At 38.3% G+C, this 12,724-nt stretch overlaps 1 protein-coding gene across 1 annotated transcript; it reads right to left on the reverse strand.

Annotated features, from left to right (window-relative positions):
- Positions 1 to 3,109: 3,109 nt before the first annotated feature.
- LOC143887442 (SUN domain-containing protein 1-like) lies at positions 3,110 to 10,108 on the reverse strand. The gene is made up of 2 exons (XM_077391527.1): positions 8,947 to 10,108; positions 3,110 to 3,664 (listed from the first exon to the last, which is right to left on the reverse strand). The coding sequence occupies exons 1-2, from the start codon at positions 9,847 to 9,849 to the stop codon at positions 3,362 to 3,364; spliced, it is 1,206 nt and encodes a 401-aa protein (XP_077247642.1). The 5' UTR covers positions 9,850 to 10,108; the 3' UTR covers positions 3,110 to 3,361.
- Between the last annotated feature and the right edge of the window lie 2,616 nt (positions 10,109 to 12,724).

Raw genomic sequence — 12,724 nt, forward strand, 5'->3', positions numbered from 1 at the left:
CGAGAAATGCTATCTCTAGGGAGAGAGTTGAGCTATTTGACTCCGTTCCTCCTTATCCCTTGCAGTGGGGCTTGTTCGAGTCTTTCTTTTTCTATCTCTTTATTTGTATATATCTCCTCAGTTTTTTTTCGCATTTAATGCAATTGCCTAACTTTCAAAATAATAATAATTAGGTTCTACATTCCAACTTCCAAGTTTTCAACCATAAAAACAAGAAAGCCCAGGCCCAGCGACTCGACTAGAGTCTTAGTTTTTTCGACTCGACTTGTAGTGACTCGTAAGAGTCACCAGACGACTCGTAAGAGTCTTAAACAAAGGTGAGTCACCCATGCAACTCGACTCGAAAGCCCAACGCGACTCGACTTGAGAGTTGACTCGTAAGAGTTTGACAACTATGATCCCAACTATAACAATAACAGAAACACCCTTGTCAGTGGATTCAAGTGGTACCAGATATTCTGTTAACCTTTTTTTATCATCATCTCTACGAAAAACATGTGAATCGATTAGAGAGCTAGTCTGACGTCGCAGTTGAATTTCAGAACGCCTCCCTCCATTTCCCTCTCCGAGATGGAGGGTGTGGCGTTCCTTTGCGATATCATCTGATCTATCCCTCATCTCCTTTACCTTATCTGCGATGTCTTGTTCAAATGAAACTAGATTTGAACCAAGGAAAGATAAGGCAAAGTTGTTTACCGGATTCCAGGACTTACTCTTTCGAGTATGAGTCTCACCTTCCACTTTCAGTCGTAGTCCTTCTGCTGCGAACTCGTCCAGTACATCATCGGCGTCCTAAGCCACATCTTTGAGCTTCAGCAGCCAATTTCTCACAGAATTAGATTTGACTTGCTGTTCCTCTGCATCTTGGAGAACGTCTTGAATTGTTACCAACATCCTCTGGAGCTTTTTGAGCTCATCATGAACATCTCTGGATGATCAGAAGACATCCAAGAGTGAGGACGTCAAGTTCATAGAATCATTTTAGCCATAGCTTCTATTGTTAAGCAGAGATGTTTGCAATTAATGGGTAGAAAAGGGAGGAGGTTATTGCAAGTAAATGAGGTGCCTCTAAGAATAAAAAAGTAAAGCTTTTATGCACCCTCAAGGGAAGGATCATGTGTCCGGGGTGATGAACACATTTATGTGTGAATGACAGTGGTAGGATGCATGTATATTTTATATTTTAAGCGGTGCTACTAAGGTATTTTTGTTGTTTTTGTTGTTTCAGGATTTTTATTGGAATTATGAAGGAAATTGAGCTTAACATATGAAAATAGTGAAGAAATGACCAATTGCCATGAGAATCTAAAGTTCCAAGATACCTTAGTTGGCCGAATAGGCATGATGCTTTAGTAGGATCAAATTGATAATGCCACACTCCCTTACTTTGCTTTGAAAGATGAAATTTCAAGGATGGATGATGAAAAACAAGAGAAGAGAAATGATCTTAATTCCAATGGTTGAGATTGAAATGATTAAGAGAGGAGAAGGGAATTATTTGTTGTTTATGTGCATTACAAAGGAAGGGTAGATTTGCCATTTGCGAAAGTATATGGCATGGTTGCAATTCATTCGAAAGATATGGACAATTTGGTCCTTTCATGCACATATTCCTCAACATGGAAACTTCCCATTATTTTTCTACCATTTAGAAAGTTGATTGACAAAATAATTAGAAGGTTTTAGACAAACCTTTGGAAAAAAAAAAAAAAAAAGGAAAGCAACCCATGTGTTTTTTAGAAGAGATATAGAAAGCCCATTCAAGCCTTAATCTTGTCCTTTCATTTGTTTCCTAAGATTAGCTTTTTATTCTCCACCTTACATCTTTTTCAATCCCTTAATTTAGCAACCTTTCTCACCCAAAATCTATATATCAATCTCTCTTGAACTCTCTCCCATCTTCTTGAATTTTGATTCTCATCTCGTCTCGTCGCGTCTTCAGCAGTTTTTTTTATTTTTTTCTAAAACTTCAACGAACCATAACTTCTTCATTTTAGCTCCGATTCGCGCGTGGTCGGATCCGTTGGACTCGTATCGATGAGAGGAATCCGATCAAGGTTTGAAGGAAGACAATGATTCAACCATTGAAGGAGAAAAAGAATAAGTTTTCTTATTTTGCTCTTTATTTTAAATTACAATTTGATGTATTTTTGCTTTCAATTTCAATTAAAGAAGAGTTCTTTTTGTTTTCTTTTTCCTTCTCAAGTTCTTAATGGCAATTCTCTTCTTTCTACTTTTTATTTTTGTTTCTTTGACTTTTTTCATGAGTAACTAAATTCTATATACTTAGGGTTTAGGTGAAACCATGGGAAAGGAGAAAGGTTTTTAATTAAATTTAATGGTATGGAATTAATGGTTTATAATTGTTGCATACCAATCATTCATGCCATTGGCTTTCCCCTTTCGTATGAGTAATTGTTATGAACATTATAAATATCTATATAGCCTTTAAAATTGGAGTGTGTCTTTGATAAATTACTCATGGGCAATGACATTCATTGATCTTATTTCCCATAGACTAATTATCAAATATACAATTCAATACACAAAAATTATTTTAATTAATCAATCTAATCCAAGCCCATGGTGGATTCTAACCCTAAGTAATCTTTTATATTGAATTAAGGTTTTTACACTATTCCAAATTACTTTTGTAATTTTTCAATTTACTTAAGCCCTTAGAATTTTGGTTTTCTAATTAAATTAGATAAGTAGTTAAAAGAGATCATTAGAACCTTGGTACACTTTGCCTAAATTAGGATTTTAAATAAAAAAGATCTTAGTTAAATTTGATTCTTAGATTGATTAGAATATACGCTTATATATAGTGTTGGCTCCGAGGTCAACTCCACGGAAATCCTGAGTCCATTCCAGGCAACATTATATCATAGCTAGTATTCTAATCGGTACAAGAATATGATTGACAACTAGATTTCTCTTCCCTGAGTTCGACCCGTATTTACACGATCCGTGCACTTGCGGTTATTTAATTTCTCAAACATGGGGCACAGAAATGTGCATAATCATGCACCCTCAAGCGATGGATGCAGGAGTGTGAGAAGCCACCACCATCACCATATATAAATAAAGATTTACATGCTCAAAAAAAGGTACGAAAATGAAAATTAAAAAAAAAAATGGTATTTCATATAACAGAACAAAAAGGCAAAGCTACAATGTAGGAATTTCATATGACACTTGAACAGAACATACAGAGAAGTAGCCGAGGCAATGTGAGTGTTCACTTGGGACCGCATTGTCAGGTTCAAAATCCGTGCACCCAAGCAATAGATGCAGGAGTGTGAGGAGCTTCACTTGAACTGAAAAAAAAAACAGTAGGGACAGCGATGTGCATGTGCACTCAGGACTGCAGTGCCAACGTTGCAACATTGCCGGGCTCATAACCGTGCACCCTCAACCGATAGATGCATGTGTGTGATGGGCTTCCGTGGTTGGACGCAAATTCGAGTCTGACCATATTCACAATGCCCGTGTCAGCTGATTCGACATTGAAGGTCTGTGCATTGCTCCTCTCAAGATCATACACAAACTCCACCAACTTGAGCATCTGCTGTGCTTGGCTAGATGGATCATCATCATTCCCTTGAAACCAAGCAGAGACCCGACAGTCTTTCGGTGCACTCGACCTATCATATGCAACATTCTGCATATACCAAACAAATATGTCAAAACACACACAGAAAATTGTACAACAAAGAATCAAAGATGTACATTTGATTAAAGATGTGTGAATTATTACATGAGGGCAATTGGATAAATAAACAAAATACAGTGAAAACAAGGCAAAAACTGATGATAAAGCCCAGCTCTGTACTCAGCTTACTGGCAATGCTGCAGCAAATAGCTTGTGATTACTAGGAATTAGTTTACAATTCCTGATATATAGCATGAAATGTAATCAACTTCCTATTCATAAAGACCAATTTAAATTTTATAGAGAGAAAAATTTCCAAACAGTACTTTTTATTCATTAAGGTTTTGTGGCATTGACGATGCAAACCTATTCATGGATTACTTTAGTTACATTTCTTAAAATAAAAGACCAATTACAAGATAAGTATATTGAACCCATAACTGTTTTTTTTTATTGGTAAGCTGGAATCGAACCTGAGACCCTCAAGGTTGAGAAACAAAGCCTCAACCGTTAAGCTACAGGCCCATCCCCAAGAAGAGAAAAGATATTTGGGTCGAGTTCTTAAACCCATAACTGTTTAAGGTGGAGGGAAGTTAACAAAAAAGATTCACAAACACAAGAGAGGTGATTCAAAGGAAGAGAGGTGATAATTTCATGTCCAGATGTTTTCTGAGTATTGGAGAATCAAGCAGACTAATTGTTTTAAACTGCTGGTAGTTAAAATTGCACCTTGGTCAGGAATAGATCACAGATCGAGATTTTGTAATTCCAACAATGTGTAATAATTAAGTTCGCTGATGATTACAAAAACGTGAGGTAGACATGTCCCTTAATGCACTGCAATTGGAGTTGAACCTTCACCTATCTGTTGTACTCCTCATCAAAGGTCAAGCTCAACGGGTAAAAGACATTTAACAAACCAAGGAACTTCTTACGCACTACATCCCTATTGAGTTCGACCTTTGACGGGGAGTACGAAAGATAGGTGAAGGTTCAAACCTTACCCCATATTAATATTAGATGTAAGGGATGTGGCATGGAAAAGATAATCATCAATTAAAAAATAATTGAATAAGAGAATTAAAGTCTAAAAGATCTACTATATGCCAATGAATAAATCCAATAATTGCTATAACAGGTGCCATCTAGACACACCAAGAAACCATCAAATGAGTAATCAAATGGATCATGCAAAATCTTCTGACAAAGTACAATACATCCAAACTCTTATAAACAGAATCATTCCCCAAGAAAATCTTTACCACACTATTATCTCCCAACTTCATCTGCTCATTGGCACTCTTCAAATCATATGATCGATGCATTTTGTAGTTTACTCCCTTGGGTTACACTAGAAAGTTTGAGGCAAATTCATAGATCATACGGTACATAACAGTTCTACCCAGGTATCTCATACAGTTTCTGTTTGAAGTTCTTTAAATATTGCTAATGTTTCTCATGCTTCCGAAGAACACTTTCACAAAATCAATTTCTATAAAACAGTGAGTTCGTAACTGGCAAGGTGCTTGGTAAGGTCACAGGTAAAAATATTGACACAGAAGACAGTCAAAGGAACCTATAACTGGCAGTGATCCAATGAATCTGTGGAATAAGCAACTTGCACTGATCCAAAAGATCACTTTTAATGAAAAGGATAGTTAATCAGGAGACAACACTTGAGCTTGTTCGTCTGAAATGAATAGATGCATGTGCAGTGAAATTCATCACTGCCCACAGCAAAGTCTATGGGAATTTGAAACCATCAAATAAAAGCTAGCGGTGCTACAATAATCTAAAACATAAGCAACTTCACGTCCATCCACAAGGATCTGTTTAGATGGAAGCGAAAGTCAATATCAACAAATCAATGGTCAACAGTGAATCTAGTTCCACTTAATTGAATAAATGCACATGCTCTAAGTGAGCAGCAGTCCAAGAACTCAATCCATCCACATATGTCCTGTTTGATTCACTTAGATGGTTAAGAGTACTTCCAATAGGATAATCATTTTCTATATCCTAATGTAGACTCCCTATATTTATTGAATGCTAGTTGCTTGAGCAACAATATTTGAAATTGTTATCTTCTACATTAGATGAAGAGAAGAGAAGAGAAGACAAGAGAGAAGAGAGAAAGGGAATGAGAGAGTTGTCCATTCTATCACACGAAAATCATATATATATATATATATATATATATATATATATATATATATATAATATAAAATGACAAGAATACCCCTAACTATTGTTTTCTGAAAAGTAAGAATACCCCAACTATATAAATACATCTAACACTCCCCCTCAAGCTGGAATGTATATATGATACATTCTCAGCTTGTTACAAGCATCCTTCAACTTAGCGGGTCCCAACAGTTTGGTAAACACATCTGCAAGCTGATTTACTGATCGAGTAAACAATGCATATTTCACCTCTCTGAATTCTCTGACGAATGAAGTGACAGTCCACTTCAATATGATTAGTTTGCTAATGGAAGACAGGATGTGTAGGGATGTGGATTGCCGCATTGTTATCACAATATAACTGTGCTGGAGATGAAGATGAAATAAGAATTTCTGATAGAAGTGAACGCAACTAGATCAGTTCTCCACTTTGTATGAGCCATGGCTCAGTATTCTGCTTCTGCACTTGATTTAAATACAACATCTTACTTCTCCATGACACCAAGTTACCTCCAACAAATGTGCAGTACCCTGTAGTTGACCTCCTGTTTGCTGGAGATCCTGCTCACTCTGGTAGGGTTAGAGTTGAGAGATAAGAGAAGAAAAAAAGTGAGGATAAGAGGGTTAGGGTTGTAGGGTGCGGTACCTCCAAGGAGGGAGGGAGAGGACAACTTCCACCTTGAGCTCTGATACCATGTTATCTTTTACATTAGATGAAGTGAAGAGATGAGAGATGAGAGAAAGGCAATGAGAGAGTTGTCCACTCTCCCACATGAAAATAATACATATATGTATGTATAGTACAAAATGACAAGTATACTCCTAACTATGTAAATACATCTAATAGAAATAAATTTTCCTAATCTATATTGGACAGAAAATAGGCCAAATAGTTGACAATCCCATCAGCTTTGATGCCTTGTAAATAGCACGTAGATGGTAACCCAAACTTCACACAGTTTCTGCAAAGTAGATGGAAGTTCAGTATGCCACTTCAAATTAGTCAAACCATCAAAGAACTCACCAACCCTAAAATCAATGAACTTGTTTCATTCAAGCTGTCACATATTGCTATCGAGTAACTTCTTGGGATAATGGCCGACTAAGAAGCATCTTTGTATTATTAGAATAAGACACCCCAAAGGGTCTGAAGAATGCCCACCTAGCCTCCCAATTGTGACCACAAACAATCCCCCTAATACAGTTAGGACTCAGATTCCCTAAGCTCGACCCATTGAAGTTGAGCTTAATGATTGCCAGAGAGAGAGAGAGAGAGCGCACCTAAGGGGCAGGGGCCACCCTAGCAATAATGCTCAAGTGAAGGACATGCATCCCAAGAGAAATGAAGGTCAAATTAAAAAACTACTACCCCATTCGTTACGGCCGCTCACCAGCAATGGAAGGCCAAGGAGAGAACCCCCAAGTCTCGATCAACTCCACAATATGGGCAAGGTAATATCCAAGGCAACTTGAACTGAATCCTGAGCACCAAATCCAACTCACAAAAGCATAATTAATCTAGGTAGCGATGAACCGTCTCCTCAACAGAAACACACATAACACACCTCCTAATAATCACTTGATTCCTCTCGATTCTAAAAAAAAAAAAACAGATAATCACTCTATTCATACTTATCAAGCGGCCAATAGTAAGAATCCTAGAGACAAGTAGTCCATTTGATTCCTTCGTTATGCGTGTGAATGCTTGTGTTTTTTCTTTAGCAAGACAGTGTATGAACACATTGCTTCCTCATGTTAAAAATGACTTTAATCTAACGTGTGAAAGACACAAAGGTGAGAATTTTTATATGGGAGGAGATTAAGTGATTTCGATGTATAATATAAAAAGATACCTTTTTTGTTGGTCGATCAAGTGAATAAAACAGAAATATCTCTGGCATTCCCCTCTAAGCCCATGTGTTCCTTGGAACAGAATCAGCTAGCCTACCAAGTCTAGATGGTGATCTGTGGTGAGCACCTTCGCAAAAATGTTTGCACTTGGATCTCAACCAGATACAACTGAAGACAAGAATTTCACCATTGTCAACTTCCTCACGAGCAAAATGAGTGTCGATCTCAATGTGTTTTGTCCTAGTGTGGAAAACTAGATTATGAGACTTATTGCACTTTGACTGTCACAAAAGGAGAGTGATAAAGAGTCCTCAAATGAAGCTCCTATAGGTGATCTTCTCAACCAGGTGAGTTCTACAGTGATGGATGCCATAGCGTTACACTTTGCCTATGCAGTGGATCTGGCTACCATTCATTGTTTTTTAATGCTAAAAGAGACTAAGCAATCGTTTATTAGAATGCAAAACCACATGATTGATCTCCTAACTGTATCGCATTCCCAACCAGCATCTGAGTGTCCTTGCACCATGACTTGACTAATGAATTCTACAGAATACCATAATTCTAATGAACCTCGAATACATATCATAATCCATTTAGCTTCCTACAGGTGTTCTTCTCGCGGATCATTAAGAAACAAACATAATTGATTGACTATATAAGTTATGTCAGGTCTAGTAAATGTGAGATCATAGAGAGCCCGTACCAGACTATGATAAGTATGAGGATCTCTAACTTTCTTGCCATCATTTCTTCAAAAAGGTAATTGTCAAGGATCTAAAAGGTTTACAATTCAATATGTGAAATCTATAAAGAGACCAATAATGTACTCATTGTGTGAGAATAACATTACTTCTTTGGTCCTTTTAAATTTTAATGTTAACTCCAAGGTAAATAGTGCAAGTCAAAGATCTTTCATATTAAAATCCCTTCATCTTCTAAATTTCAAGTCCATCACTACCTTGATAATAATATGCTGGGGGGCCATCCTTCACAAGAATCATGAAGAAATTTGCCAGGATATTGGGGCCCATTGTGTGTTAGAGTGTCTTTTTATTTTAGTTATAGGGTTTTGAATGAGTCTTTTACAAAGATTTAATTAATAAGGGTAGAAAAGTCTTTTCTCTATTAATTCATTAGGCTCAGCTGGGATTACAACAATTTTCTAAAATTTGGAAAGGAAAAAATTTTCTAGAATTTTCTAGTTTTCCATTGTTTGATTCCACATGAAAAAAATAAAATAGCAGATACATCACCTTTGCAACATGCTCTAAGGTAACAGCCTCCGGAATGATTGATGTCCTCAACTTGATCTCAACAAACCCATTGCTTCCTTTCAGTGGAAAACACTGGCCAGGCTCTCCAAAACTTGGCTGCAACATCTTTTGTGCAGCACCATGAACCCAATTTTGAATCTTAGCTTGACGAAACCAACTGACCCCCTCCACAAAATAAAATGGTTCTGAATGCTTAACCACCTGGGCACCACTAGAAGCCAGTGCATAGTCTACCCTTCCAAGTCCATCAGCTGAATGTCTCACAATCTCCTTCTCAACAATCTCCCTAGCAACAGCCGTAATTTCGTCCAAACTAAAACTTTCATCACTGCCTTCAACACCCTTACTCTTCTTCTTCAGCTCAGTAAAAAACATGTCAAAATCGTCCTTAGAAAGGAAAGCAGTATCCTTCAGTTCAACCAATAACTTTTCAAGATGGTCATTTCTAAATCCCAATTTCTTCAACTCAGTCTCAATGACCACACCTTTCTCCTCAACTTTCTTTGTTAATTCCCTTCTCAAACTCCCAGCCTCACTTTCAATCTTCCTATCAATAACTTCAACCTGAACTTGCATCATCTTTGTTGTCGTCTTCAAAAATGCTTCTACTTCAGAAAATCTTCCCTCAAAATCTAATGCCCTATCCTCAGAATTCCAAACCCATTTCGAGATCATCTTCCACAATCCTAACAGTACAAAAACAAGCACAAGATTCTTGGCTAAAACACTAATCACAATTTTCCACCTGGGCTTCTCAGGTTTGGCAATGCGCTTCCGGCGTAGAGGCGAGATGGTAATAACTTTCTTAGGTTGCAAAGAATCTTTTCCTCTATCCAGCGCCAGGGAAGGGCTGTTGGCATCAACTGGATTTGCAACAGACATGGCTCAACCCTAAATTTCAATCCAAATCTTGTCACAAATTACAGATAACGAAGGAAAGTTCAAAACCCTAAACAGTGGGGAGAAGGAAATAACCCTAGGAAATCAAGAACAAGAAGAAACAACCAGAACAGGAAGTTCAGATGGTTAGGACTTAGGATCGTCCGATCAATGCTACGGCCTCAAATATTAGTACGACGGTCCGAAATGAAAATGATATGTCCGCCACTTTTTATTATTTGGGACAGCTCCCTCTAGTGCAAAAGAGTAGTCATAAATAATTAAATACACTAGAGTGGCTATCGCAGGTAGAAAAACAAGGGCGCATATATCAATTTTCGGCCCCAAATGTTGCACATTCAATGGGGCCTTTATAAGATGTAGAGGGATTCAGATGACTACCTAATTTGGCGGCGGGAACATTATTAGAAAATGGGATTTGCTAGTGCCCATATCAGAAGGCATTTCGCGGATGGTCTATTGCATGTCAGAGCAGTCACCAAGGCTCACTTTTCAGCAGATTTTGTCTCATTCATGAGGTGGCTGCTTTGATATGCAACAGACTGTAGACAGCCCCATTTTGCTATGCCTTAACCGGCAACATTCCACATGAGCGAAGCCATCGAGTGTGATTTCAGACACTGAGTCATCAAGACGATGATCCAACTATACCGATCTTTAATCAAGTAAAACATAACATAGGTCTCTTCTCGGCCGCACTTTCAACGAGCGTCCGAGATCGAAGATCATTCAAGATCTTAGATTCAAAGGCCATGATCGTGTATGGTAAAGTCATTTAGAGTCCTCGAAGAGGTGTTACGACTTAAGGACATGTTCGAATAGTCGCCCGGTTCAATCAGATATGAAAAAAATCAATTGTAGATCTCCTTGAATCCCTAACGGAGCCAATTTGCAAGCTAAGCCTATCAATTGAATGGTTTGGATCGTCCTCACCAAATGAATTTGGGATACGACCTAATTGCGATACAGCCTAGCAATTAAATGAATCGGATCATTCTATAGAAGCTATTTAAGAGATCCGAGTCACCCATTTTATTGGTCACACATTACGTAGGCCCAATCATTATCTCGTCACAATCCGAATCATTTACACATAGGGAGATTCGAGACCTCCATTTGATGGGTTATCCTTGTCTCTCTCCTTTGTAAATTGCTAAAAGGAGAGGTAGTCTAGACATTTGAAAATAAAGAGGGTAGTCTTGCAATTTGTGAAAATGATGGGGCTTTTGTCATTTTTGGAAAAAAGTAAGAGAAAAAGGAGGGAAGAGGATCCAAACGATTCTCTCTCTCTCCATTCCCCAGACGAATTTCCTCTCTCTCCCCTCCACGATTTTGCAATCTCCCAACCCCCTAATTCCTCTCTCTCTCTCTCTCTCTCTCTCTCTCTCTCTCTCTCTCTCTCTCTCTCTCTCTCTCTCTCTCCATGCAAGATTTCCTCCTAGTTTAACAACAAGATCTCTTTCATTTCTACCTCTAACCATTCCAACCAATGAAATGGTTCCATCTTTCCTTTCCCTTATCATTTGATGCCAACAAAGTGTTTGTTCCTTATCTTCCCAACCGACCCTCCTCCTCCACGATTTTGCAATCCCCCACCCCGCTAAATCGTCTCCGTATCTATCTCTCTCTCTCTCTCTCTCTCTCTCTCTCTCTAAACTCTCTCACATCATGAGAATTGTGCATTCTTATCTCCTTACCAAGTGGATCCATCTACACCATTTAAAGATCACTCTTTGCTAGGAGGCTTCATCTTGTGGGTTATGTGGCAAACCCATCCAAGGTTAGCCAATCACCTTCTCCCACCCCACATTGATCCTATCCTTCCCTCCACCAAACCACTACAACCCTAGGATCCTAACCAATTCGATCTTGGCCCTACACCCCAGTCCCTTTTGCTCATGCCCGAAGTGCCCCCACTCTATCCTATAAATAGGACCCCTCCCAACCCATTTGAGGAGAAGGAATAGCTCGCACTCTCATTTCTATTCCCCACCAATCCCATGATCTTCCTAAAGATTAGTACTTTTGCCCCCCTCTCTACCCCCCTCAAGCCCAAAATTTTCAGTAGTCTTTCTCATTAGGTTAGTACTTTTCCTTCTCTCAACCCCCCTTAAGCCATACAAAAGACAGAAAAGCACCCTCATCCCTTAGCGCAAAGCCATCTTGGTCCCACTCTCGTTCCCCCTAGCCTTCTAAGTTTATAGCCTTTGGTGGACACTCGTAGCGACCATCATCTCAAAGCTTCTCTCTAGTGCGGTCAAGTAATCTCTCAACTCCCTATTAATCTTGGTGGACAAGTCTCTCTTCTTCATCGAGGGAGGTCTATTTAGTTTTTGATTCATATTGGATTAAGCCCTGATAGGTTAATCATGATTTCATTAAACCACATTAATATTACTCTTTTTCTAAAATCATGTAAGTTTTTGCTTCTTTGAGAATTCAGGCTTACTCATGATTATCTAATAGCTCTTGATGCTATATTGGTAGCTATTGACGCTTCCTCGGCTATCAAATGAATCTAGAAAGCATTCGATGCTCTGATGCATTTTTAGCCATCCATGAACCCAATAGCTGCGGATGCATTTTAGCCATTGGATGAATTAAGTAAATTTTGATGGCTTAATACATTTTTCCAAATAGCTACTGATGTTTTTTTTTTGCCGTTGGACAAATCAAATAGTTTTCAATACCTTAGTCCATTAATAATTCCAATAGCTTTTAGTGCATTTAAATCATTCTAGTGATTTTGGAATATTGGCTCCCGAAATGAATTCAATATCATGAGTACAGTAGTTTGCGACATACCAGTCCATGTTTATCATCCTTATGTTGAGGGATAAATAAGGTAGCCTTGACT

This window comes from Tasmannia lanceolata, unplaced genomic scaffold (assembly GCF_043159265.1).
Source record: "Tasmannia lanceolata isolate RefF3 unplaced genomic scaffold, GAP_Taslan_0.1 ptg000012l, whole genome shotgun sequence".
NCBI classification, from domain to species: domain Eukaryota; kingdom Viridiplantae; phylum Streptophyta; class Magnoliopsida; order Canellales; family Winteraceae; genus Tasmannia; species Tasmannia lanceolata.